The following is a 26612-nucleotide window of genomic DNA, read 5'->3' on the forward strand; positions in this document are numbered from 1 at the left end:
TAAATTTTTCTCCAGATATGCCAGTTCAGTGCCAAATATGTTGTGCCCAGCTTATGCCACTGGAGACACAACCCCAACATTTTTTTTAAAGGGTTCTTATGGGTATAGCGATGCCATATATGTGGAAGTAAACTGCTGTTTGGGCACGCTGTAGGGCTCAGAAGGGAGGGAGCACCATTTTGCTTTCGAAGCGTAGATTGTGCTTGGTAGTAGTTTTATTTGGAGTTTTACCGGTATTTCAGTTTATAATGTGGGGTTACATGTAAGCTGGGTACATCAGGGGCATAGTCAGGTGGTAATAAATAATAAGGTAAAAAAAAATAATCCATAGATGTGTGTTACACTGTGACACAATCCTTGCTGCGCAGGCCGGTGTCGCGCTGATAAATGTCCTTAATTATCCCCCTTTCGGTCCACACTCTGCACCTTTGCTGTTTGGGGAATTTTGCTGGGAAGCGTTGTCCTGGTATAATACGGGCACCCTCGCTTCCAGCAGATATGTTTGGGCCCTCCCCTTCCTGGTTCCCTAATTTTAGGGCCTCGATAAATCGCCTCTTGAAACAGAAGAAATGTTCCCCTCGGGCCTGCATAACCGCATATTTTTTATTTTCTGACTTATTGGAGCCTTAACTAATTTTACTTTTCATAGACGCAGTGGTATGAGGGCTGTTTTTTTGCGGGATGATCTGTAGTTATTATTGGTACCATTTGTGGATACATGTGACTTTTTGATCACTTTTTATTTCAATTTTTGTAGGGCAAAGTGACCAAAAAATAGAAATACTAGCATTGTTTTTTACGTTTTTTTTACGGTTAGTTGCGGAATAAAAACATAATATTTTTATAGTTTAGGCTGTTACGGTCGTGGCAATACCAGATATGTATGATTTATTTATTTTCTTCAATAATAAAGGACTTGATAAGGGAAAAAGGGCGTTTTTTTTTTACACTTTTCTTTAGTCCCACTAGGAGACTTGAAGGTTCAACTGTCAGATTTTTTTTTTTTCTAATACATGGCACTACCTATGTAGTGCCATGTATTAGATCTGTCAGTCATTCACTGATAGCAAGCCGATTAGGCTTCGCCTCCGGGCGAGGCCTAATCGGCTTCCATTACGGCAGAACAGGAGGCAATTGTTAGGTCTCCTGCTGCTATAGTAGCAGTTTGATTGCATGGCAGGGCTGCCAATCTGCTGACAACCACAAAGATGCAGCCATCGCTTTCAATCGCTGCATCTAAGGGGTTAATGGCAGGGATCGGAGCTAGTTGCAGTTCCTGCCCTTACAGGTGAATGTCAGCTGTAACATATTAGGCCTCCGATTGCCATTGTAGCCACCAACACCCTGTCGATTTCATTACTAGGGTGCCGATGAGCTGCAAACACCTTAAATGCAGAGATCGCTTTTGACCGCTGCATTTAAAGGGTTAATGGCGGGGATCAAAGCGAACTTCGGTCCCTGCCATTACAGCAGGGTGTCAATTATAAGATACAGCTGACATCCGGGGATGATGGCACCTACTTAGCTTCTGAACCGATGCAATCCATTTGTTGTAAGTATACGACATTTTGCGGGAAGCACTGGTTTTCCATGACGTATACTTACGACAAACGTCGGGAAGGGGTTAAAGAGGATCTGCCACTACTTTATTAATTCCCTATCTCCTAACTAATCGAATAGGCGCTATGAGGCTGATAACTACAGTTCAAAGTTATGAGCATTTTTCTAAATATGCTTATTTTGCTATATTTGCCAAATGGGAGGTCACTCTCACTTTTCACTCTGGGCGGTGTAATGTTTTCTGTATGGCGCTGTCTGTATGCCGTTATCCACTTCCTAGCCCAGCAACGCAGCGTGATCATATAATATACTTCTATTCTCTCCTAATTTTCAGACGTTTTTTATTCAAAGTCGCGTTTTTCGCGGCGTTCATAACGGACGTTTTTGGAGCTGTTTTTCTATAGAGTCTATGAAAAACGGCTCCAAAACCGTCTCAAGAAGTGACATGCACTTCTTTTTCGCGGCCGAAAATAGGCCGTGTGAACATACCCTTAAAGTGATACCTTCAGTTGTTTTACAGCTAGAACAGTGATCTTTCATATGCCACCAGAACCTCTATTTTAGGTGGTCCACAGCCTGAGATATGGCTGTTTGAAGTGATCCCCCTTCCCTCAGTCTCTCACACTGTGTGTGAAGCAGCTTCATGATGATAGGACAGCGTCAAAGGCTGTGAGGTAGCTCCTCCTCAGGAGAATCACTGATGACACCCACTTGTCTATTACAGCCTCATTTGCATATTAAGAAAAAAGCTCATAACTTTTAAAATAATAAACGTTTTGGGACACAATTTTCACTAGCATTATCAGGGTGACAGCGCCTATTAGATTAGCTAGTAGATAGGGCATTACTAAACTAGTGACAGAGCCTCTTTAACCCCTTCCTGCCCAATCATGTACAGTTATGTGATGGGCGCTAATGTGTTAGTGCCTTCTCACTTAACTGTACTTATTTGAGATGATTCAGGAAAAAGGACCACCGGCGCTGCTAAATAGGATGTTGAGGCAATGAAATAAATAAATAATATTTATTTGTAAAGACAGGGCTACGCGTTTCGACGCCGGACCGGCGTCTTCATCAGGCCAATACACATTGTGCGATGCACGCATGTTTAAATACACAGTAAATGAGGACTAATTAACATTCAAACACAAAAGAACCGCCAATGCGGGCGGGTCAAAGGTCAGACAATACAGAGCAATTTTCTTGTGGTCATATTGCTCACTGTACTCCCTCGCTTTATTGCACTATGTGGCGCCGTGTCTTCTTTTTATCTTTCTAATTTAGCACTTAACTGTACGTGATGGTGGTGGAGTGGGCTCAGGTTCTGAGCCAGCACCATCTCCAGCAGGTATTTGTAAAAAAATATAAAAATAGGACCATCGGCGCTGATGAAGACACCAGTTCGGTGTCGAAACGCGTAGCCCTTCATTAAATATTGCCATGATGGTCATCCAAGTCATCTAATTTTCTGCCTCATCGTGCAGCGCCGATGGTCCTATTTTTATATTTTTTTACAAATATTTTCGGGACAACAAACCTCATTTGTTGTGATTTGGACTTGGCAGCAGCAGTTTCATTACCACCACTACCTTTGTGTCCTTGGGCCAGGTGAGCGTTCTCTTAAAAAAGATTGCTCCTCTGCCCCATCCTGCTTTTACTTTGCACTATGTGGCGCCGTGTCTCTTTTTATTTCCAATTTTAGTTAATCTCCAGCAGGTGTCAGCTGTATATTACAGCTGACATTCCGCTGTAACGGCCAGGACCAGAGCTATGCCGATTAACCCCTTAGATGCAGCGATCAAGCAATCGCTGCATCTAGGTAATTTCTAGCCTGTCGGCATCCCTGCGTGGCGGTCACCCGGATGCCAGTGGTTGCTATGGTCTGCCAAGCACGGAAGTTTTTTTAGGCACTGCCTGGAGGTGGGGTCTAAAAGGCTTACTATCAGGGCCAAGAAGAGTGCGCAGGCTCAGAAGCTGTATATTACAGCTGACATCTCGCTGTAACGGCCAGGATCAGAGCTAGCCTCCGATCCAGACCGATTAACCCCTTAGATGCAGCCGATCAAAAGCAATCACTGCATCTAGGTGGTTAGATCGCACCTGAGGGTTACTATGGCAATGATCGGTATCCGCAAGGTGCCGATGGTTGCTAAGGCAACGGGAGGCCTAACAATGGCCTCTTGTTCTGCCTAGTACTGAAGCCTATTCGGCCCAACCCACAGGCGAAGCCTTATAGGCTTGCTGTCAGTGAATATCTCACAACTCTAATACACTGCACTATGTAGGTAGTGCAGTGTATTAGAATAGCATTCAGGGCTTCATGCCTTTAAGTTCTCTAGTGGGACAAAAAAATAAAGTTTAAAGAAAGTTAATAAAAATTTAAAATGTTTCAAGTTAAAAAAACAATAACAGGGAAGCTCACATGGATAACTTGGTTGAACAAGCAAGGATCTGAGGGAGGAGGATCCTTAAATAGGAAGTCTTAGGATTTTGGCACACGCCAGCACTTTAAGAAGGAAAGAGTCAGCCCTCTAGTGGCTGCAGCCGCAAATCGTGGATGATGGCCGTGGAGGGAGGTGAGAGATGCAGTTACCTGACGACGCCCAGAGCGTCCGGATCAGGTGAGTGGAGCTCGGGACGAGCATGAGGGAATGGAGGGTACAGGAACCGAAGCAGAGGCCGTGGAAACAGCGTGGAACGGCGTAGCAGCCGTTACAGTACCCCCCACTTATGCCCCCTTTTTTTGGCTTGCTTGGGAACCTTCGTTTAAAATCCTTGATGAGAGCTGGGGCGTTGACATTTTCCACAGGCTCCCATGATCTCTCTTCAGGACCATAATCCTTCCAGTCCACAAGGTACCACAATCTCCCCCGTGTTCTTTTGACATCAAGGATCTCTTTAATCTCAAACTCAGCATCAGCCGCAGGAGTAGGATGGTCAGGAACTTCTTTGGAAAATCGGTTGAATATTGTAGGTTTCAGCAGAGAAATGTGGAAAGAATTAGAGATTTTCAGAGACTTAGGAAGGCGAAGTCTGAAAGTTACTGGATTAATCTGTTCTGTTATCACATAAGGACCCAGAAAACGAGGAGCCAGTTTGTAATAAGGGGTCTTATGTACCGGGTGGACAGCCAGACTTTATCCCCAGGAAAGAGCTGCAGCGGTATCCTGCATTTTTTATCCGCGTTTCTCTTCAACCTGGCTACGGGTTTGTATATTTAGTCCTTGGTCTCCTGCCATATATGTACAAAGTCATGGTGAACCATGTTAGCAGCTGGAACCTCAGAAGGTACAGAAACTGGTAGAGGTATTCCTGGGTGCTGGCCATACACTAAGAAGAAATGAGAAGAGCGGATAGATTCCCCCGTATGGCTGTTGTAGGATAATTCGGCCCATGGAAGTAGACTTGCCCAGTCGTCTTGTCGTGGAGACACAAAATTCCTGAGGAAACTTTCAAGTATTTGATTTATTCGCCCTACTTGACCTTTGGATTGAGGATGGTAAGCAGAAGAGAAGTCAAGTTTGACCTCCAGCAGTTTGCACAAGGCTCTCCAGAACTTGGATGTGAACTGTACTCCCCTGTCAGAAACAATATGTTTAGGAAGACCATGAAGGCAAAAGATGTGCTTGATAAACAGCGTTGCCAGTCGGGAAGATGACGAAAGGCCTAAAAGGGGTACAAAATGCACACGATGTGTCTGAATATTGGAAGAAAAGATAAAAATTTCATCTAGGTATACCACCACACAGCTGTACAATAGATCTCGAAAAATGTCATTAACAAAGGCCTGGAAAACCGCAGGAGCATTACTGAGTCCAAATGGCAGGACGAGATATTCAAAATGCCCATCACGAGAGTTGAACGCGGTTTTCCATTCGTCTCCTTCGCGGATACAAATCAGGTTATAAGCTCCACGAAGGTCTAGTTTGGTGAAAATTCGTCTACGTCGGAAAATGATCTCGGTGACAAGATAGATAGTCTCCTGTAGAAGCCTCCCATCCACAGAAGCAATGGACAAAGGTTTGGTTAGTTTTTGTAATGGGATTTGGTAGCGATTTACCAGGGACTGGCACAGGAAATTCCCAGTGGATCCGGAATCTAGAAAGGCTTGAACGCAGAAAGTGGTTCCTGCAAAGGACAGTTTTTCCGGTATGGTCATCTTTTGAGAGGGTGGTACTCCACCTAGGGTAGCCTCTCCTACTTGCCCTAGGCATTGCAGTTTTCTGGCGTCACTGGACAGTCCTTGCGTTTTACCACCACAATATAAACATAAATTCAACTTGCGTCTATTCGGGCGCTCCTCAGGCGTGAGTCTTGTTCTCTCCACCTGCATGGGTTCATCCGACCGAGAGGAAGATGAAGCAAGAAGAGGCCTTTGGAAGGTTGGTGCCAACCGTGATGTCCGATTGCCCTGAGCAGATTCTTGTTGTCTCTCGCGGAAACGTATATCAATCTGATTGGCAAGAGTGATCAAGTCATCCAAGGATGGTGGAAGGTCTCGGCCAGCAAGTTCATCCTTGATTCGGCCTGCCAGACCCTCCCAGAAGGTAGATACCAATGCCTCGTTATTCCACTGGAGTTCTGTAGCCAGGGTGCGAAATTGAATGATGTATTGGCCTACAGTGGAGGTTCCTTGCCGGAGCTTGAGAAGAGAGGAAGCTGCTGAAGACGCTCGACCCGGTTCAAACACCTTTTTAAATGTGGAGATAAAGTTCTGAATATTATACATTATGGGGTCGTTTCTCTCCCACTAATCTCATTAGCTTCTATGAGGAGGTAAGTTCTATACTGGACCTGGGTAAGCCTGTGGATGTGGTGTATCTAGACTTTTAAAAGGTGTTTGATACTGTGCCGCATAAAAGGTTGGTATATGAAATCAAAATGCTGGGACTGGGGGAAAATGTGTAATTGGGTTATCAACTGGCTCAGTGATAGAAAACAGAGGGTGGTTATTAATGGTACATCCTCAGAGTGGGCCACAGTTACCAGCGGGGTTCCACAAGGGTCAGTATTGGGCCCTCTTTTTAATATGTTTATTAATGACCTTGTAGAGGGTTTACGGAGTATAATTTCAGTATTTGCTGATGATAACAAGCTCTGTAAAGTAATCCACGCAGAGGAGGATAATGTAATACTACAGAGGGATTTGGGGAAGCTGGAGGTTTGGGCAGAGAAATGGCAAATTAAGTCTAATGTGGATAAATGTAAGGTTATGCACTTGGGCCGAGGAAACAAATCTTACAATTATGCATTAAATGGTAAAACTACCACTGAAAAAGACTTGGGGATATTAGTGGACACTACATTTACCTTTAGCAACCAGTGCCAAGCAGCTGCTGCCAAGGCAAATAAAAAGATGGAATGCATCAAAAGAGGCATAGATGCTCATGACAAGAACATAGTTTTGCTTCTATACAAATCACTAGTCAGACCACATTTTTGGGCATCTGTGTATAAGAAGGACATGGCTGAACTAGAACGGGTGAAAAGAAGGGCGACCAAGGTAATTAAGGGAATGGGCAGATTGCAGTACCAATAAAGGTTATTAAACTTGGGGCTATTCAGTTTAGAAAAAAGACAGCTTAGGGGCGTTCTAATCACAATGCACAAATATTTAATTGGACAGTACAGAAATCTTTCTAATGATCTTTTTACACTTAGGTCTGTAACAAGGACAATGGTGCATCCTCTACGTCTAGAGGAAAAAAGGTTTTACCACCATCACAGACAGGGATTCTTTACTGTGAGAGCAGTGAGACTATGGGACTCTCTGCCACAGGATGTTGTGATGGTTGATTCATTGAACAAGTTCAAGAAGGGCCTTGATGCCTTTCTTGAAAAATATAATATTACAGGTGATGAATACTAGATTCTGGAAATGGGATGTTGATCCAGGGATTTATTATGATTTCCATATTTGGAGTCAGGGAGGAATTTTCTATTCCCTAATGAGGCAATTGACATCAAACTCATGGGGATTTTGCCTTCCTATAGATTAGCACGGTAGGATTATAGGTTGGACTTGATGGACCTGTGTCTTTTTTCAACCTTATCAACAATGTAACTATGTAATTAGAGGCTATGAGCTGGTATAGATTGCCTCTATAATTGACACCAATTTATGGCATAAATTAAAGTCAATCTGTTGGTCCATTGGTGGCCCCTCCCCTCTTGCTAAGCCCCACCCACTTGTTGGTTGTTTGTTTTTTTGTTTAGTTTTTTTTTTTTTTTTAGAAAAGCGGCAAGAGCTCCATTAAATCAAATAAAATATGAAAAGCTTTGTGCAAAACAGGTGTACGGCAGCATATGCAATTTTGTTCTACAACAAGAAAACTGGCAAAAATCTTCAACATGTATGAATTAAAGATTTGGATAGCTTAACACTCTTTATCAGCTTTGCAGTTTTCTTTTCCTCAATAGCGGATATATTTTTTGTGGCATGACTAAAGCAAAAAGAAAGTTTACATTGTGATAATAGTATTGTTGTTTTGGGTCATATTGGTGGTATAATGAGGGATCCTGACCATTCTGTGACTTGGGGCTCCCCCTGCACAGTGACGGAGTGGTAATTCCCTGTCACTAGTACGGTTCTGTCCCTGCCTCCACATTCCCTCCTATCACAGCCTGCAATTTCAGGCACCTTCAAGTTATTGAGTGGCAAGCAGCACCAGAAACATAAGCAGATTGCAGGGCTCAGTCAGAAAGAGGCACTGTCCTATCTTCAACCCAGTTTCAGCATCTGTGCCAGCGGTGATCAACTTGACATATTGTGAGGGCCTCTATTGTGGCTCTTGATTCTATCAAAGTGCCACACATCACACTTCGGCCTTATTCACACGGACTTGTCAGATTTGCGCGTGCAAAAAACGCTGCGTTTTGCGTGCTCAAAAGGTATGTGTGGCATTAGCATATGGTGCGTGGCTGCGTGATTTTCGTACAGCCGGCATCACAATGACACTCTGGTTTTATGTTTTATGTTTACAAACAGAAAAGCACGTGGTGCTTTTCTGTTTTCAATAATTTATTGTACTACTGTTGCGCGAATCACGCGCGGCACCCGGAAGCGCTTCCGTGTGCCAAGCGCTATTTGCACGCACCCATTGACTTCAATGGGTGCATGCAGCACGAAACACGGGCAAATATAGGACATGTCATGAGTTTCACGCAGCGCACATACTCTTCATGAAATTCACTGACAGTCTGAACGGCCTTAACATAGGTGCGTGCGACGTATAACACGTTCATGTGAATAAGGCCTTAGGCCTTATTTACACGAGCATATTTCACGTCCGTGTTACGCTCGAGAAAATAACGCACGTCACACGGACCTATGCAAGTCAATGGGGCCATTCAGACATTCCGTGTTTTTAACACAGCATGTGTCCGCTGCGTGAAACTCACTGCATGTCCTATACTTGTGCGTTTTTTGTGCATCACACACCCATCCGTGTGCTGTGCGTGATTCACGCAACAGTTGCTAAAGAAATGATTTTGAAAAAGAAAAACACCTCCTTCATTTTATTTTGCTGACGTGAAACGCGTGGCATACTGATGACATACGCGCGTAAAAAACGCAGACACGCACCATACACTGATGTCAAACGGAACTGCAATGCTGGAAAAACGCTGCATTTTTTACGCACGCAAAATGGACACGTTCGTGTGGATTAGGCCTTAGCCAGGGCCAAGTCAATGGGTAGGTACACACTTATGACTTTTTTACGCAACTGCATTTTTTCAAAACAGTGGAAACCTCGACAGAACCGACAGACTACATTATAAGTTAATGAAGTACTCCAGCAATTTTTTTGGCCTATATAGTGCAGCATAGACTATAATAAAGAAAATAATGTAGAGGCTCTTGTGTATACCTCGTGTATACATGTTTAGTTAACATGACATTTATGGGTTGTCTGTCATCTTGGTTCCTTCTTCAGCTCTGATATGGTTCCCCTAATGCAGCCTACATTTCCCATGATTCTTATGGCTTTGCAGAGGCAGAGGAGGCGGAGTCTCGCCACACTGCACCAAATGATAGGTCATTGACATAGAACTAATGTCCCCTAATTGCAGAGTCTCAGTGTATTCTATGTGATGCAGCTGTAGCTTCAGCCTGTCTCCTCTGCCACCTGCTTGTGATAGATTTCTTTATTTCCGTTTTGACACAGGAGGCAGTGAGAAGAAGCATGTCATGGAAATACACTGGACTCTGCACACAGCACACAGAAATAGTATGTACAGGCAGTGCGAGTCAGGGGAGATTTATAACTCTGCAGGTAATCATTGTATGGACTCACTTACTATATCCTGCTCCATTTTTTGTAGCTAGATGCACAGGAAACATGCACAGGAACAAGGAGGGTGTAGACGGGTGGGAAGGGGTCTCAGAGATGCCAGAAGGGATTTCATTGGTGATTATGTAATCCTGTAGTTCACAAGAAGTATTCTACACAGGGGAGCGTAACCTCCTGTCTACACATGAGAGCATGGTCTATTTTTGTGGTTGGACTGACATCACATGACACAAATGTCCATAACAAAAGGGTTCAAACTATATAGATAAACTGAGCTGAGAAGAAACAAATGACACTGCTAGCATAGTGCTTGTGAGTTAGCATGATATGTGCAAAAAAAAATGCAAAAAAAACAACTTGCCAGAGTGCTTCTTAATAGATCCTTAGGTCAATGTTTCCTTATTTGGAGAAAAGTCACTTGCAACTATTTCCCTCATAGGAAAACATTGCAGTCACAGTAATGCCGCAATTTTACGACAACTTGCGGGTGTCCCCTTTCAATAGAATACAATCAAGATGGTGTAAAGTGAACTTTAATTGGCAACCTATTTCCTTCCTTGCTTACCTGGGTGGGGATAGGGATCTATGGTGCTGTACGTTTGGTAACATCTTGGTGATTGGGAGGGCAGCTGTTGTGACTAGGTATTATATTCAGAATATGAGCACTCGGCTGTTTCCGTCATTCCCAAAGGGTTTAAATAGAGCAACAGCATGCATGCTTGACTGCCGCCCCATTCAAACTCCTCCTCTAGTGATTGGAGTGGGTCCCAGAGATGAAAAATGTACAAATATGAAGCATTTACAGCATGAATATACAGCATGCAACGTTCATATAACTTGGAATGTCAAATTTGATTATCTACTTATACAAACCAGAGCTGTGAATCCATTAAAACATGCGAACCACACATGACAGAGAACACTGGCAGATGTTTTATAGAAGAAATAGCGTAGGAACTTGGCAATTCGTAAGTATGACCAACGACCATGGATAAGGAGAAGACGTTGAAGGTAAGAAAACTGAGCCAAAGCATAGTCACTGGCCTGAACAGCTTGTGTTCCTTCTAATCCACTAATGCCAACTCCAATATCAGCAGCTGAGTAAAGAAAAAAAAATCTCACATATACAATATACCTACTATAAAATAAGTTTTTGGATAAACATACATTCTTTTTATATAAATTTACGGATATGGCATTGCAATATTAGTTTAACCCTGTCGCTATTATGACTTTAAACGATTAAACGATTGCCATGACTTGCATATATGGGCTTAGATCTTGAAATGTATCATTTCAAATAATCTTAGCTTTCAAATGATACCAGAATCAAAGCTCTTGGTTGAATATTCAGGTGACAACAGTCATTTTAACTAGAGAAGCAGGATGAAAATGTTACTTTCCGGTTGTGTGCCTGTGTAGGGAGGTAGGTGGGAGAGGAGAAGCCAAAAGGAGATCAGGATGAAAGAAAAGAGTCCAATAATTTGATCTATCTCCCTGTACATCCTTCCAGTGACCCCAGATGTATGATGCATGAGCTTTTGTTCATTTTATCACCCTCATTACTAATCAGTGAGGGGGTCTTTTTTTTTTCTCTATGAAAGGGATGAGAACAGGAGCAGTTTCTCATCCCCTGAGCCTAAGTAGGCCAATTTTTGACTCCGTGACTCAGGTGTTTACCAGCATCTGACTGGTGGATATTTTTGTTCTCTTTAATTTCGATGATTATGGTGACATAGGTATAAGTGGCATACATGAGCTCTGCACATCTTTTATGTTTAAAAGGAATTATGCGGATTAGGCTCTGCTTGGGTCAGGTTTCAGCGACAAATCTTAACACTTATGCATTTTTTACAAAATCCAGATAAAAGCATGCCTTACAGGTGATCTTATTAACACGTATATGAATGTATGAAAAACTAGCACATGATTTGTTCTATCCAAGGATCTTACAAAGGACAAAGGGACATTCATTGCGTGTGAAAGAAAGACATTTCAGACATCACTATAGGAAAGAGTTCTCTTCAGTTAGAGTAGTCAAACTATGTAATGCCCTACATCAAGAAGTAGTAATGGCTCTATACTATGTCAGCATTTAAAAAAGGGTTAGAGGTTTATTTACTGACTTGCATTGAAGGTTATAACTAATTTAGCAATGAATGACGTGTAATTGGGTTAAAAAGGTTGAACTTGATGGTCCTGTGTCTTTTTTTAATCTATATAACTCAAGTTTCCTCCCACACTCTGAAAACACACACATAGGAAATTTAGATGGTGAATCCTATTAAGTACATTGAGCGATAACCACTTCTGTACAGCCCTGTGCAATATGTTAGCGATATATAAGCAAATTCCTGAAAATGGAACTACATTTATTTAAAATAACAGAAAAAGGCCATACTTATGTTAAAACAGGGCGGATACGCTGGGTAAAAGTACACAGCGAATCCGTCCTGGAACCCATAGGGAATTCCACCCAAAGAAACACACCAAATTCAGGTGCAGATTTTTGGGCGGAATTATCCGCTGCAGAAATAATGCTAGAAAAATAAAAGTTAATACCCCATTCTCCTCTGTCATAACAAAGCCACCGTCTGTTCTCCTTGCAGCCCGGCCTCCTGAGATGACGCTGCAGCCCATGCAACAACTGCAGCCTGTGATTGGCTGCAGCAGTCATATGGGGTGAAACTTTATCCCAGGAGGCCAGCCTGGGCAAAGAAAAGAAGAAAGTGTCGCTATGACAGCGGAGAACGGGGTAAGCGTTAACTTTTTTATTAATTTTAAAGAAAAAAAAAGGTTTGCTTATTTGTTCTGATTTGCGATTTGTGTGTCAGAATAGAAGATTTTTCGCCGCAGATTTCTATGATTTTAAATCAATTTAAAGAGGCTCTGTCACCACATTATAAGTGCCCTATCTCCTACATAAGGAGATGGGCGCTATAATGTAGGTGACAGCAGTGCTTTTTATTTAAATAAACTATCTATTTTTACCACTTTATTAGCGTTTTTAGATTTATGCTAATGAGTTGCTTAATGCCCAACTGAGCGTATTTTTACTTTAGACCAAGTGGGCGTTGTACAGGGGAGTGTATGACGCTGACCAATCAGCATCATGCACTCCTCTCCATTCATTTACACTGAACATAGGGATCCTGTTAGATCCTTATGTGCTGTCTTATACTAACACATTAACAATACTGAAGTGTTTAGACAGTGAATAGACATTCCACGGGATGTCTATTCACAATCTCTGCACTTCGTTACTGTTTTTATGGTAGTTACAGCAGACGAAGCGTGATCTCGTTGTAACCTGTCATCTACAGCGTAATCTCGCGGATTACGCTTCCTCTGCTGTAACTACCACAGACAGAGTAACGAAGTGCAGAGATTGTGAATAGACATCCCATGGAATGTCTATTCACGGTCTAAACACTTCAGTATTGTTTATGTGTTAGTATAAGACAGCACATAGCGATCTAAAAGGATCCATATGCGCTGTGTAAATGAATGGAGAGGATTGCATGATGCTGATTGGTCAGCGTCATACACTCCCCTGTACAACGCCCACTTGGTCTAAAGTAAAAATACGCCCACTTGGGCATTAAGCAACTCATTAGCATAAATCTAAAAACGCTAATAAAGTGGTAAAAATAGATCGTTTTTTTAAATAAAAAGCACTGCTGTCACCTACATTATAGCGCCAATCTCCTTATCTAGGAGATAGGGCACTTATAATGTGGTGACAGAGCCTCTTTAATTCCATTTTCAGTGACTTGTTTGTAATATGAGTTTAGAAACTCACAAGACGATAAGGACCCTTGATGCGGGTTGCAAGCTTGCGTATTTTGGACAAAATATTAACCCCTTAGTGACCACCAATACGTCTTTTCACGGTGGTCACTAAGGGGCCTTAGGCTAGGCCGTTGCATTTTCACGGCAGCCCAGTCTAAGTCCTGCACGGGAGTCCCGTGCTGGCTGGAGCCGGGGCTCGGCTGTCTGATGCCAGGCTCCTGCTCCAATGGCCACGGTCGAAATTTACTTAGATCGCGGCCGTTTAACCCGTTAAATGCCGCGGTCAATAGCGACCGTGGCATTTAAATCATTTACAGAGGGAGGGAGCTCCCTCTCTCACCCATCGGTGGCCAGCAAATGCAATTGCGGGCCTCCGATGGGGTGCCATGGCAGCCGGAGGCCTGATAAAGGCCCCCAGGTCTGCCCTGGGTCTATGCCTAATAGGATGTGCCGGAGGCACGTCCTAATAGATTGCCTGTCAGATTTACACCGACAGACAATAGTGCTTTGGATTAATAAAAATTACAGTAAAAAAAACAAAAAACATTTTTTTCCATAAAAAGTATTTATTTAGTAAAAGTGTAAAAAATAAATAAAACGACACATATATGGTATCGCCACGACCGTAACGACCCAAACAATAAAGTTAACATGTAATTCAAACTGCAAGGTGAACACCGTAAAAAAAAATTTTTCCATTGCTCCCCAAAAAAGTCATAATAAAAGTTAATCAATAAGCCCCATGTACCCCAAAACAGTATTAATCAAAATTATGTCTCGTCCCATAAAAAACAAGCCCTCATATCACTACTTTGATGGAAATTTTTTTTACGGATCTTTGAAAGCGACGATGCAAAACGCAAATAATTTTAGTTCAAAAGAGTTTTTATGTTGCAAAAGTCGTAAAACATAAAAAACCTATACATATGTGGTATCGCCGTAATCATAAAAACCCACAGAATAAAGGTAATGTGTTATTTCCACCGCACAGTGAACGTCGTGAATTTAAAACGCATAAAACATTTCAGGTTTTTTTTTCTATTCCCGCCAAAAAAAAGTTAAGAAAAGTTAACCCAAAAATTATATCTACTCCAAAATGGTGCCATTAAAAAGTACAACTAATCCTGCAAAAAACAAGTCCCCATACAGCTATGTCGACGGAAGAATAAATTATGGGAGGCCAATAGACTTCTATGGGCCTGCCCGTGCCGTAATTACGGCCTGAAATGGGACATGTTCTATATTTTTTAACGGCCCGGACACCTTCCCGTAAGCAAACAGGAAGGTACCCGTGGCCAGTAGAAGTCTATGGGCCCGTAATTATGGGCGTTTTTTTGGTCGTTTGTATGGGGCCCTAAAATGTTATTCCCATCTTATAAAGTGATATGTATATAAATGAATGAATAGACCTTATAGCACATAAGGGTGTCGTGTGCCAATGAGATGCTTCACTAATCTCAAGAATCGCCAAAATGTAAAAATAGGCACATTAGAAAATGAAAGTCAACAACCTATTAAAGTTGAAAAATATATATTCTTTGTATAAATAAAAAAACACTATAACAATAGTGTAACAGTGCAAAGTGGTAATCACCCATATGGCGAAGTATTACATATGGCGAGTATTTACGCCTCAAAAAATGCCTGAAAAAACGGAAGCAGAATACCTCCAAACATCTGCCCATTGATTTCAATAGGAAATACGGCGTTCTGTTCCGACAGGGCGTTTTGTATGCAACCCGTTTTTCAAAACAGCATGTAAAAAAGAAGTGCATGTCACTTCTTCAGACGTTTTTGGAGCCGTTTTTCATAGACTCTATAGAACACAGCTCCATTAGGCCATTAAAAACGCGACTTTGATTAAAAAACGCCTGAAAATCAGGAGCTGTTTTCCCCTGAAAACAGCTCCGTATTTTCAAATGTTTTTTATTTTGTGTGTACACATACCCTTGAAGAAAGCCGGTGAGATATCTTGTATTGCGGGCTGGAGAGCTGAAGGACTTCAGCAGAGCCCTACGCGGAGGATAAGTCGGTGTAGTCAAACGCACCTTGCGTAGTCAAATGCCGACGTAGGTCTCTGCTGAAGTCTTTCAGATCTCCAGCACAAGATATCTCTCCGGCTTTCTGTAAAGGACTTCGCCATATGGGTGATTACCACTTTGCACTTTTACACTATTGTTATAGTGTTTTTGTATTTATTTATAGTTATACAAATAATATATCCCAAGGATATGCCATCACTTTATAATCAGACCTCTGGAATCACCACCGATCCTGAGAATGAAAGGACCGTAGCACTAATTTAGCCATGCTCCCCTTTTATAAGTTTCCGGCCACACGGTTGTACAGGACACTGCTGTGTAGGGGAAAACAGTGGTAGAAAGACCCAGAGGTCGAATCCCCACCAATCAAACAATATGCCTTAACTTTCTAAGATGGGAATACCTCTTTAACAGAGTACTGTATAATGCTAGTAAATGGGGTTTTACAATATCCCATTCAAATACTTCCTTAAAAATCTGTGATATATTAAATAGGCTCTGTCACCACATTATAAGTGCCCTATCTCTTACATAATGAGATTGGCACTGTAGCAGTGTTTTTTATTTAGAAAAATGATCTATTTTCACCAAGTTATGAGCGATTTTAGCTTTATGCTAATGACTTTCTTAATGCCCAACTGGCCGTGTTTTTACTTTTGACCAAGTGGGCGTTGTGGAGAGAAGTGTATGACGCTGAACAATCAGCGTCATACACTTCTCTCCATTCATTTACTCTGCACATAGTGATCCTGTGTTGCTCACTATGTGCAGTCACATACACCCACATTAACGTTACTGAATTGTCTTGACAGTGAATAGACATCACCTCCAGCCAGTATGTCTATTCACGATCCCGAAACTTCGGTAACGTTTGTGCGGGACTTACAGCACAGCAAGCGTAATCTCGCGTCCCACACAAACATTACCGTAGTGTCGGTATTGTGAATATACATTCCGTCCTGGTTGGACGTGATGTCTATTCACTGTCAAGACACTTCAGTAATGTTAATGTGTGAGTATATGACTGCACATAGTGAACAACAGGATCACTATGTGCAGAGTAAATGAATGGAGAGAAGTGTATGACACTGATTGGTCAGTGTCATACACTTCTCTCCACAATGCCCACTTGTTCAAAAGTAAAAACACGCCCAGTTGGGCATTAAGAAAGTCATTAGCATAAAGCTAAAATCGCTCATAACTTGGTCAAAATAGATCCTTTTTCTAAATAAAAAAAACACTGCTGTCACCTACATTACAGCGCCAATCACAATATGTAGAACATAGGCCACTTATAATGTGGTGACAGAGCCTCTTTAAGGGCATGCTCTGACCACACAGTGAGTTAAATATTTCCCTATAGTACTGTGGGAAAACTGCTTGTAAATACATTCAGTCTATGCCTCTGTTTTAACGATAATGCGGTCATGGTTTTATAAAACCACAAGTATATAGGGGAGATTTATTAATGAAATTATTCAAATTTTCGGGCATATCCGCATAAAAAAAAATGACGTTCAGCACATACATCTTATTGGAAAAATTTTAACTTGTGTCAGAAAAAAGTCAAGTGATTTCAAAACATTTAAAACCTGGAATTGTGCTATACCATACTCTATTTGAGGAATACAGTTCACATCTCAAGGCTGGTACTGCAGTTTTTATAAATATTCCCCCTATGATTTAAAGTGGCTTAAAAGTAAGGTTTCGCAGAATTAAGTTTTTTCTTACAAACGTGCGAAGTTAGCGTTCACATCATTTTTTTTTATAAAGATTTACAATGATGTATAAATAACATAGCAATTAGTATATTTATATATTAGTTTCCCAGTTTCCAGTCAATTTTGCATAAAATCTGAAAAAATATATTTATTGCAAAAATTGTGGTCACACCTGAACCTGTGCTGAAGTGAAATTAATTCTGAAATGAATGTAATAGAGAAGTGCTGTGTTTGTATTAACTGTAAATACTATATATACAACTGTTGTACCAACCAGTAAACTGTTTTTCCAAGATAATTTAGTTCTAGCTCTTTCAACATTTCATTCAACTCACTTTTAATCATGTTGACATCATTTGCTCCATCCCCAATCGCAAGAGTGGTGGCCTTTTTGTGTTTTTTTACAAGTTGTACAATCATAGCTTTTTGTTTTGGAGTCACCCTGCAGCAGATAACAGCCTGGCACTTGGTTGCCAAATCTACAAATGCATATTGTCGCAGGTTAACTTCCTCTTCACTGGGATTCCTTGTCTTCCTGTAAAATCTATCTGTTAGGTTATGGAAAAATTGACTTCTCTTTATTTTCCAGTTAAATGTTCCTAAAATCCGATGCTGTAAAAAGAACATAATATACTGTGATTTGTAGATCTAGACACAAATACTAACCATGTTTTATGGTAGTGTGACAAGCTATTGCATATCATATTTATCACAAATTTTCAACATCTCTCGTTATATTCAACATAAATAAATGTTATGCTAGAAGGAATATTATTAGACTATTGCAAAAATATTGCTAAACTTTATCAGCATGGTGAGAGTAAGGGGCTTTACCATGTGAGAGCCACACAAACTATTAGTTGAGCAGCGACGAACTGGCCCACGAAAGGACCAGAGGATCCTCCAGTGGGCCCAGGCACCAATATCATAATGCTTGTCCCCTGGTGGACAGAAACTCTTTACAGTGAAGCATTTGCGCTTGCATTATACACGTGTGCTCTGTGTTGATAAGCTGAATCTGACGTGCAGAAATTAATCATAAAAATGATTGGCCGAGCCTGCTGCCTGTGCTATACTGTAGCCGATGTCTGAATAATTTTTTTTCCATCCGGAAAACTGCAAGTTACCTGCGAAACTGAAGGGTTTGGGGGGCCCTTTCAGTTAGTGTATGGCTGACAGTGGAGTCCCTGAGTCAGTGTATGGGTGATGGTGGTGGGTGCGATCCGTCAGTCAGTGTAAGGTGGGTGGTACAGCAGCCTCCAAGCACTGCCCCTGTCTCCTGTTTTAACACTGGGGTCTCATGTGGTTTTCAGAAATATAGTAGACTAAAACAGGAGCTTGCTTGATTCTGGTACTGTATTTGTGCAGTAAGATTGGTACTGTATATGTGCAGTAAGCGTGGGTTGGGTACTGTATATGTGCAGTAAGCATGGGTTTGGTACTGTATATGTGCAGTAGGCTTGCTTTTGGTACTGCATATGTGTAGTAAGCTTGTTCTGGTACTGTATATGTGTAGTAAGCTTAGTTCTGGTACCAAGTTCTCGCACTGTGCTTGGTACTATTACCATATTTATGCTCTAGGCTTAAATCTGTAACCATATTTATACACTGAAATTGAGTTCTGTTACTCTAGTCATGCTGTAGGCTTGGCTCTGTTATCTTGTCTATGTAGAAAGCTTGCCTTTAGGACCATATCTCATCAGTAAGCTTGGTTCTTGTAGGCCCATAGGCATATAGCCACAGGGCTTTTGACTGTAGAAATAGGGTAAGTTTGATGGGAGTCTATGATAGGCTAGGGAAGGGTTTAGGTAAAGGGCATTCGGAAAGTCTCCAGACCCTTTAACTTTTTCACATTTTGTTATGTTGAGGCCTTGTGCTAAAATAAAAAAATAAAGTTTTTCCCCATCATTCTGCATGCACTCAAAAGCCCATAATGACAAAGTGAAAACAGAATTTTAGACATTTTTAGAAATTTAATGAAGATCAAAAACTGAAATTTAGCTTGGACATAAGCTTTCAGACCCTTTGCTCTGACACTTGAAATTTAGCTCTGGGGGCCTACCATTTCTCTAGATCATCTTTGAAATGTTTCTACACCTTGGAGTCCACCTATGGTAAATTGATTTGATTGGACATGATTTGGAAAGACACCCCTATCAGAGCAAAAACAAAGCTATGAGGAGGAAAGAACTGCCTGTAGAGTAAAGGCTGACCCTGTAAAAGACGTACACTTGGAATGTATTTGACAACACTGTTATGCATGCAAATTGTAGGCATGATAAAGGTTGGTTGGGTACCTACAGACAATGTATATAGTATTCCCAGAATTAAGGGGATATTCACATAATGGAATGTTATGGAATATTGCTAGGATATGTTATAACATTCTGATCTGTGGGGTTCCACCTCTTGGACTCCTACTACTCACGGCCGACCGCCGTGCATGGAACAGCAGCACAGCTCCATTCAAGTTAATGGTGCTTTTCGGCAGTTCCCTGCACAGTGGGTGGCCAGTAACGTGGCTGCGGAGGAAAAGACAGAAGGGGCCTTCATTCTGAGGCTCAGAAAAGTGATGATAACTACAGCGATATGCCATAACTTTCTTTGGTGGGAAAATGTATTTCTAGATTTTTTTTCTCCTGCTTCATCTCCACTTTCTAAAAAGAACAAGGAAATATTTACAAGGTATTTACCATGAACTCTCCAGTCACCACAAGTGCCATCTTTCTAGCCTGTAAACTGCCTCTATGTTTTCTGAAGATGCAGTTATCCAGAAGATCTTGCCCACTGCCAGAGAGATTGTTGCTGTGTTCCCAATAGTCATCTAGGATATCACTGATAATGAAAACAATGCATGATTATTAATGTTAAAGGGAGTCTGTCAGCACATTTTAGGCTAACAAATAACTGGCATAAGACAGGCGGCGTAATAAAAGTTATTTTTTACACTGATGCAAGCCGTATGATCAAACTCACTGGTATACACATCTTACTTTTACCTATCGCTAACTAGCGGTGCCAGTCGTTTGTTAACCTAAAGCGCTGACAGACTCCCATTAAAATAACATTCATTAACATAAATATATCAAGCAATCCTTAACAAAATTGAAACTTTGTGAGGCAAAATAAACTTTGCCTTGTGACTTCAAACTATCAATCATTCTCTACAAGCTCACCAAGCAGCAATATGCATAGTTTTCCTACAGATACTTGATAAACCAACTAACGTGAATAACTAATATATTGATATTTAACACTCTCTTGTGCAATAGGGAGTTACATGATAGGAAATTTTCTCTGATACAGTCATGAGGAAAAAATACACCCTCCTTCAATTTTATGTTTGTATTTATCAGGGCTTAAGTAACAATTATGTAGCCCTCACCAACCTCTATAAACTCAGAATCTCTGATTACAACGAAATAACAGATTTCAATATGTGGTCATTTTTCAGAAAGAGTTAGATAATTTCCTAGAACAAAAAAATATCAGCTCCTATGTCAATGTGTAGAATTTTTGTTTCATCCCTTCCCTTTTCCCATCCCCTAGTTTCACTTGATGGACATATGTCTTTTTTTAACTGTACTATGTAACATTCGGAAATCAGGTGGGAAAAAAGTCCTCCCCCCCACTATTATTACTCAAATCATTGAGAGTAATTAGCAGCCAAACTTTGCTAATGCACAAAATGCGTATTTTCCACAGCGCTTCCATAGTGTTTCGGTGTCAGAATCATAAATAACAATTAACATTAACATTAATCAGAGCAGGGGAAGTCCTTGAAGCCATTTTTTAGATATGTTTTACCTCGAGTTAGCCATCTGCAACCACCACCAACAATTTACCTCCAGCCGTAAACCAGCTCGGAGGCACCGCTCACCTCTGCAGATGGCTCCAACCACCAGAAAACAACTTCACAGGGATAACACCCTATGAAGTCTTCAAACCATGTACCTTTTTTGGGGGACGCATACCCCCGATGCGACCCCCCCACCATTGTCGTACTGACCAACCCCAAGGACTCCCCCCGCCAGCCGCTATGACACCTGTACCTGCTCAAAAATGAAAAAGAAACAACACGTTACATGAGCATACAACAAAACAGAAACAATCATAGACAAACACACACATAGAACAAAACAAGGAACACAACCCAAATAAAGGGCGGGAGGCTGGGAGCTTGTAACTTTGGTTGCTCTTCCTCCCGCTGCTTCCGGCTCAATGCCGAAAACAGCGGGAAGACTGGCAACGTCCCCTAACTCCTCCCTCCCCCTCTTCCAACTCCCCCTTCTACTCCCTCCTTCTCTCAACTTTCTTAACCCTTTCCCTACTATGTCTGTCATGGAGGCTTCCCTCTGAAGCCCTTCGTGCTGCGTCCAGCCTCTTCTTGACTTGCCTAAGTAGAGGCGTGTGTTATTGAACATTCTACTTATCCTTTCTTTTATCCCCCCTTCCGCTAAGAAAAAGACACGTGACAACCGAGGTTGGATGTGAAATGGCCACAGCAGCCGTTTATTAATTCACATTGTTTATAAAAAGCAATTTTGATCCGAAACATTCGGATAACTAATTAGGAATCCAACCAGAGAATTCCTCCTATAATTCACATGACCCAACATGGGTCAGAATCATAAATAACAATTAACATTAACATTAATCAGAGCAGGGGAAGTCCTTGAAGCCATTTTTTAGATATGTTTTACCTCGAGTTAGCCATCTGCAACCACCACCAACAATTTACCTCCAGCCGTAAACCAGCTCGGAGGCACCGCTCACCTCTGCAGATGGCTCCAACCACCAGAAGACCACTTCACAGGGATAACACCCTATGAAGTCTTCAAACCATGTACCTTTTTGGGGGGACGCATACCCCCGATGCGACCCCCCCACCATTGTCGTACTGACCAACCTCAAGGACTCCCCCCGCCACAGCGAAACAGGCCTTGACCACCTTAAGCCTGTGAGTTCCGCCACACCACCACCGCCCTTTCAATACCTTCTGCTAGTGCCAGGCTCCAAAAATCAATCCCAACCTCGGTCAGATGCACCCCATCACTCCTCCAGTAATTCCCTTCTCCTGACTCCAAATCCCTGTGCCGCACACAAATGCCCCCATTCTTGGCCACAAAACGGGACACCGCCCGATTCACTTTAATGCGAGCCTTATTCACCCTCTCCACCGACCGAGCCAGCCGCCAATGCTTCCTTGGAACTATGTCGGACCAAACTATCACTAGGCCGGGATAAGAACACAACATATCGTGTTTGATATCCCGTACCAACTCCCGAAAAGGGCGAACCCCCAAATCATTGCCCCCCACGTGCAATACCTGGACTTCCGGAACCCTATCCAGCCGAGAGTATGTCTGAAACTCTGCTAAAACCCGGCTCCACAACATACCTCTGAATCCCAGCCAATGCAAAACCGCATCCTGCCGCGGAATGCGCAGCTGACGGGCGTCAGAGCGGACATCCGCCCTCAAGGCCCCCCAATGCACGTAAGAGTGTCCTAACAACCACACAAGGCAAGGGAGCTGATCTGAAACGAAAAAGAACAAGCACACACGCTTTTAACAACAAATAACAACATGACTCATAACAAATGAGGGCGCACGTATGACCTAAACCTGTTGGACTCCCAACGGCCAATGCGCCGCACCCCCTCGTCGTCCAAGCCCCAGTGCCCCGCCTCGGTTGCTGCGCCAATCCTAAAGGAGTGAGATGAGTAAGGGCCCGCAGCGACTCCGACCGCCGCCAAGCATTTCTCAAATACTGCGCAAAATTGATATCTGGACAAAAATTACCCATTCTCGTGACGTAGCAATGGCAACTCGGGCGACCCCACCCGTGGTTTAAAAGCACGCATACAAGCGACCGGACACATCGCCGATCCCGGGAGGGCAAACAAAACTATGCGCTTTCCTCTGCACATTTGGTCAGTTTTTGACCGCCGCAACAACAACTTGAGTCTATCCCCATATAGACCCACCTCCTCCAGTCTCAACCCCCCCTGCCCGCTTGGTACTAGGTGAAACCAACTCGCCAATTCGAAGTGCACCAAAAAACGCTAAGGAAAATGCTAACTGAAATAACTCAACCTCAGAAGACGAACGACAGACAGACACTAGCGATAAACCCAAAGAACCGAGGAGAGCAAAAGACACGGGCCGTCTACGATCTGCTTCGACCCTACCTCGACGCAGACCCTTTAAAGCTTGTCCTACTAAAAATTCCTTAGACACATCCCGAAAGCCCCGCAACTTAAAACCAAAAGCCAATGCAGAGATGAAACGATTTACCTTAGCCAGGGAAAACCCCGCCTCCAAAGCGTCCCCCAACCAATACAAAAGTGCCACCAACCTGTCTTGATCCGTGCTGACGTTACCCAAATCTCTTACCCACTCCTCCCACTGTCTCCAACAAGCAGAATAAGCACTCCATGTCGTACGTGCCAATGACCTTTCAACCAATCATTCTACGGGACCGAAACCAGATCCCAGAGATGTTCCGGACAAGCCAAACCGAGGCGCTCCGCTCCCGGTGCCAATTGACAAAATCGATCCCACTGTGAGCGAGAAAGAGCATCAGCAATACAATTCCGCAACCCCGGCACATGCACCGCAACCACCCACGCGTTCAAAGACAAGCACACTAAAACTAAATGTCGCAACAACTGAACCACCGGAGGAGAAGATGCGGTGATGTTATTAATGGCCAGCACCACCCCCATGTTGTCGCAGTAGAAACGGACCTTCTTGTCCCTGAGCCTGTCCCCCCAAATGGTCGCCGCAACCACGATAGGGAACAGCTCGAGCAGGGCCAGATTCCGCGTGAGTCCGCTGGCCACCCAACTAGCCGGCCAGTTACCCGCACACCAAGGACCACCCCCGTACGCACCAAAACCACCTGCCCCAGCCGCATCCGTAAAAATTTGTAAATCACTCGTATCCTGTGCCGGAGCCATCCATAGAGAGCGACCATTATACTGACCAAGAAAATCATCCCAAACCTGAAGATCAGCCCGATGCTCCTCCTTGAGCCGCACAAAATGATGTGGCGCACGAACCCCCGCCGTCGCTGCCGCCAAACGTCTACTAAAAACTCTCCCCATCGGCATAATCCGGCAAGCGAAATTCAACTTCCCCAGCAGAGACTGGAGATCGCGCAACGTCATCTTCTTCAACCTACAAGCCCGCCGTACCTCCTGACTCAATGACCCTAATTTATCCACAGGTAGTCGACACTCCATCGCCACCGAATCAATTTCAATCCCCAAAAAACAGATGGTGGGGACCGGGCCCTCAGTCTTTCCCGGCGCCAAGGGAATCCCAAAGTCCTTCGCAACTTTCTGCAAGGAATGCAACAAATTACCGCAAATAGGCGAACCCCCCGGGCCGACGCACAAAAAATCATCCAGATAATGTATCAAAGAATCAACCCCGGCTACGCCCTTCGTCACCCATTCCACGAAGCTACTAAATGCCTCGAAATATGCGCAAGAAAGGGAACACCCCATAGGAAGACTCCTATCCACATAAAAAGCCCCATTCCAAAAACAACCCAACAGCCGCTGGCTCTCTGGATGAACTGGCAACAACCGAAAAGCCGCCTCAATGTCGGTTTTTGCTAGCAACGCGCCGGGCCCCGCTGCGCGAACTAGTCCCACCGCCTTGTCAAAGGATGTGTACACTACCGAGCATAACTCATGATCAATCCCATCATTCACTGACGAGCCCTTGGGAAAAGATAAATGCTGAATTAAACGAAATTTTTGGGGCTCCCGCTTCGGCACAGTACCCAATGGGGACACCACTAAATTATTTATTGGCGGATCAACAAATGGCCCCGCCATGCGCCCCAACGAAACTTCCTTCAACTGTTTTTCCGATACGATCTCAGAATGCAAGTAAGCCGACTTAAGATTGCGCCGAGTAACCGGAACCTCATAAGGAGGCGGAGGAATAACGAAACCAACACTGAACCCTTCATAAATTAACTTGGCCGCAACCCTATCTGGATATTCATTTATATACGGGGCCATCCTTTCCACCCTCACCGGCGACAACCCCTTGACAAGCTGAGGAGGACTGGTTCCCTGACCGCTTCTTCCGCATACACTTGGCAGCCCCGTGGGATGAACCATTACATTCTGAACACACGTGCTTGAACTTACATGTGGCCCCGAACTTACACTGGCCGTCATTAAATTGCCAGCAGAACCCAAGTTTTGCCCCTGAACCTTGCCCGGCCTGGCTAGACTGACCTCCTTGGCCAACGCTCCCGGGAAAGGACTGCTTCAACGGAGCCGTCACCCTCAACCAAAGCGCAATATCCTTCTGGTCCCACCGAATCGCCGGCCGAACTGCCTTTCGCTGTCGAAATTGCTCATCGTACCGCAACCACGCCTGACCCCCGTATGCCCTATGAGCCTCCCCGATGGCATCAAAATTGCAAAATAACGCCAAGCAATTTTCAGGCGCCTTCTCTCCGATCACGCTGGCTAAAATGGCAAACGCTTGCGACCAATTGACGAACGTCTGCGGGATAAGCCTATACCGCCGACGTTCCTCTTCCTCCTTCTTACTCTCATACCGCTTGCCTTTATCCAAATTGAATTTTGCAAGCGGCAGAAGAGAAAAGATCTCCACGTACTCATCCTTCCGGACCTCCTGTTTTAGGTGTGCCCCTAAAGGACCCTCGAAGCATACATAAACTTCGCACGATCATCAAGCCGGATCCGATCACCATCTTTTTGCGCCTCGGTCTGAACTGACACCGCGACCGCTTCCCTAGACGCCGCCAACACTTCCCCAACCACGGGACGCGACTGTAACACACCAACCTCACGAGGACCTTCCCAAACTACCGCCGGGGAACCTGCCGGAACTACAGGCGCCGCAGCCCTATCTAAGCGCCCGACCAACTCCCGCAAGCAACCCACTAAATCCGATAAGCCAACGCCGTCCCGCCCGACGACGCCGCTACCTGCAGCCGATGCCGTGCTCGCTGCCCCCCCCGACACCCGACATAAAAATCGCTGGATACGGCAAAGAAGGAGTTACACACTCACCGGGCTGCCCAGGCGCTGTGTTCCCGTCAGCCGGAAAATCCTGACCTCGCTGAAAATCGTCCAATTCGCCATCCTCCAGGTCCTCTCTTGCCGACGACTGGCCATCCCACCGACATCTCCTACACGGGGACAA

The 26612-nt window shown here is 43.5% G+C and overlaps 1 protein-coding gene across 1 annotated transcript in view; it reads right to left on the minus strand.

Annotated features, from left to right (window-relative positions):
- The window catches only part of ATP8B3 (ATPase phospholipid transporting 8B3), a 761685-nt gene that overhangs the window by 140176 nt on the left and 594897 nt on the right, over positions 1-26612 (minus strand). The window contains exons 20-22 of the mRNA XM_075852305.1: positions 20103-20244; positions 17745-18021; positions 10728-10951 (exon numbers count right to left, since the gene is read on the minus strand). Coding sequence (XP_075708420.1) covers positions 10728-10951; positions 17745-18021; positions 20103-20244 — 643 coding nt within the window. The remainder of the gene's footprint in view (positions 1-10727; positions 10952-17744; positions 18022-20102; positions 20245-26612) is intronic.

Source organism: Rhinoderma darwinii, chromosome 1 (genome assembly GCF_050947455.1).
Source record: "Rhinoderma darwinii isolate aRhiDar2 chromosome 1, aRhiDar2.hap1, whole genome shotgun sequence".
Lineage (NCBI taxonomy): Eukaryota > Metazoa > Chordata > Amphibia > Anura > Rhinodermatidae > Rhinoderma > Rhinoderma darwinii.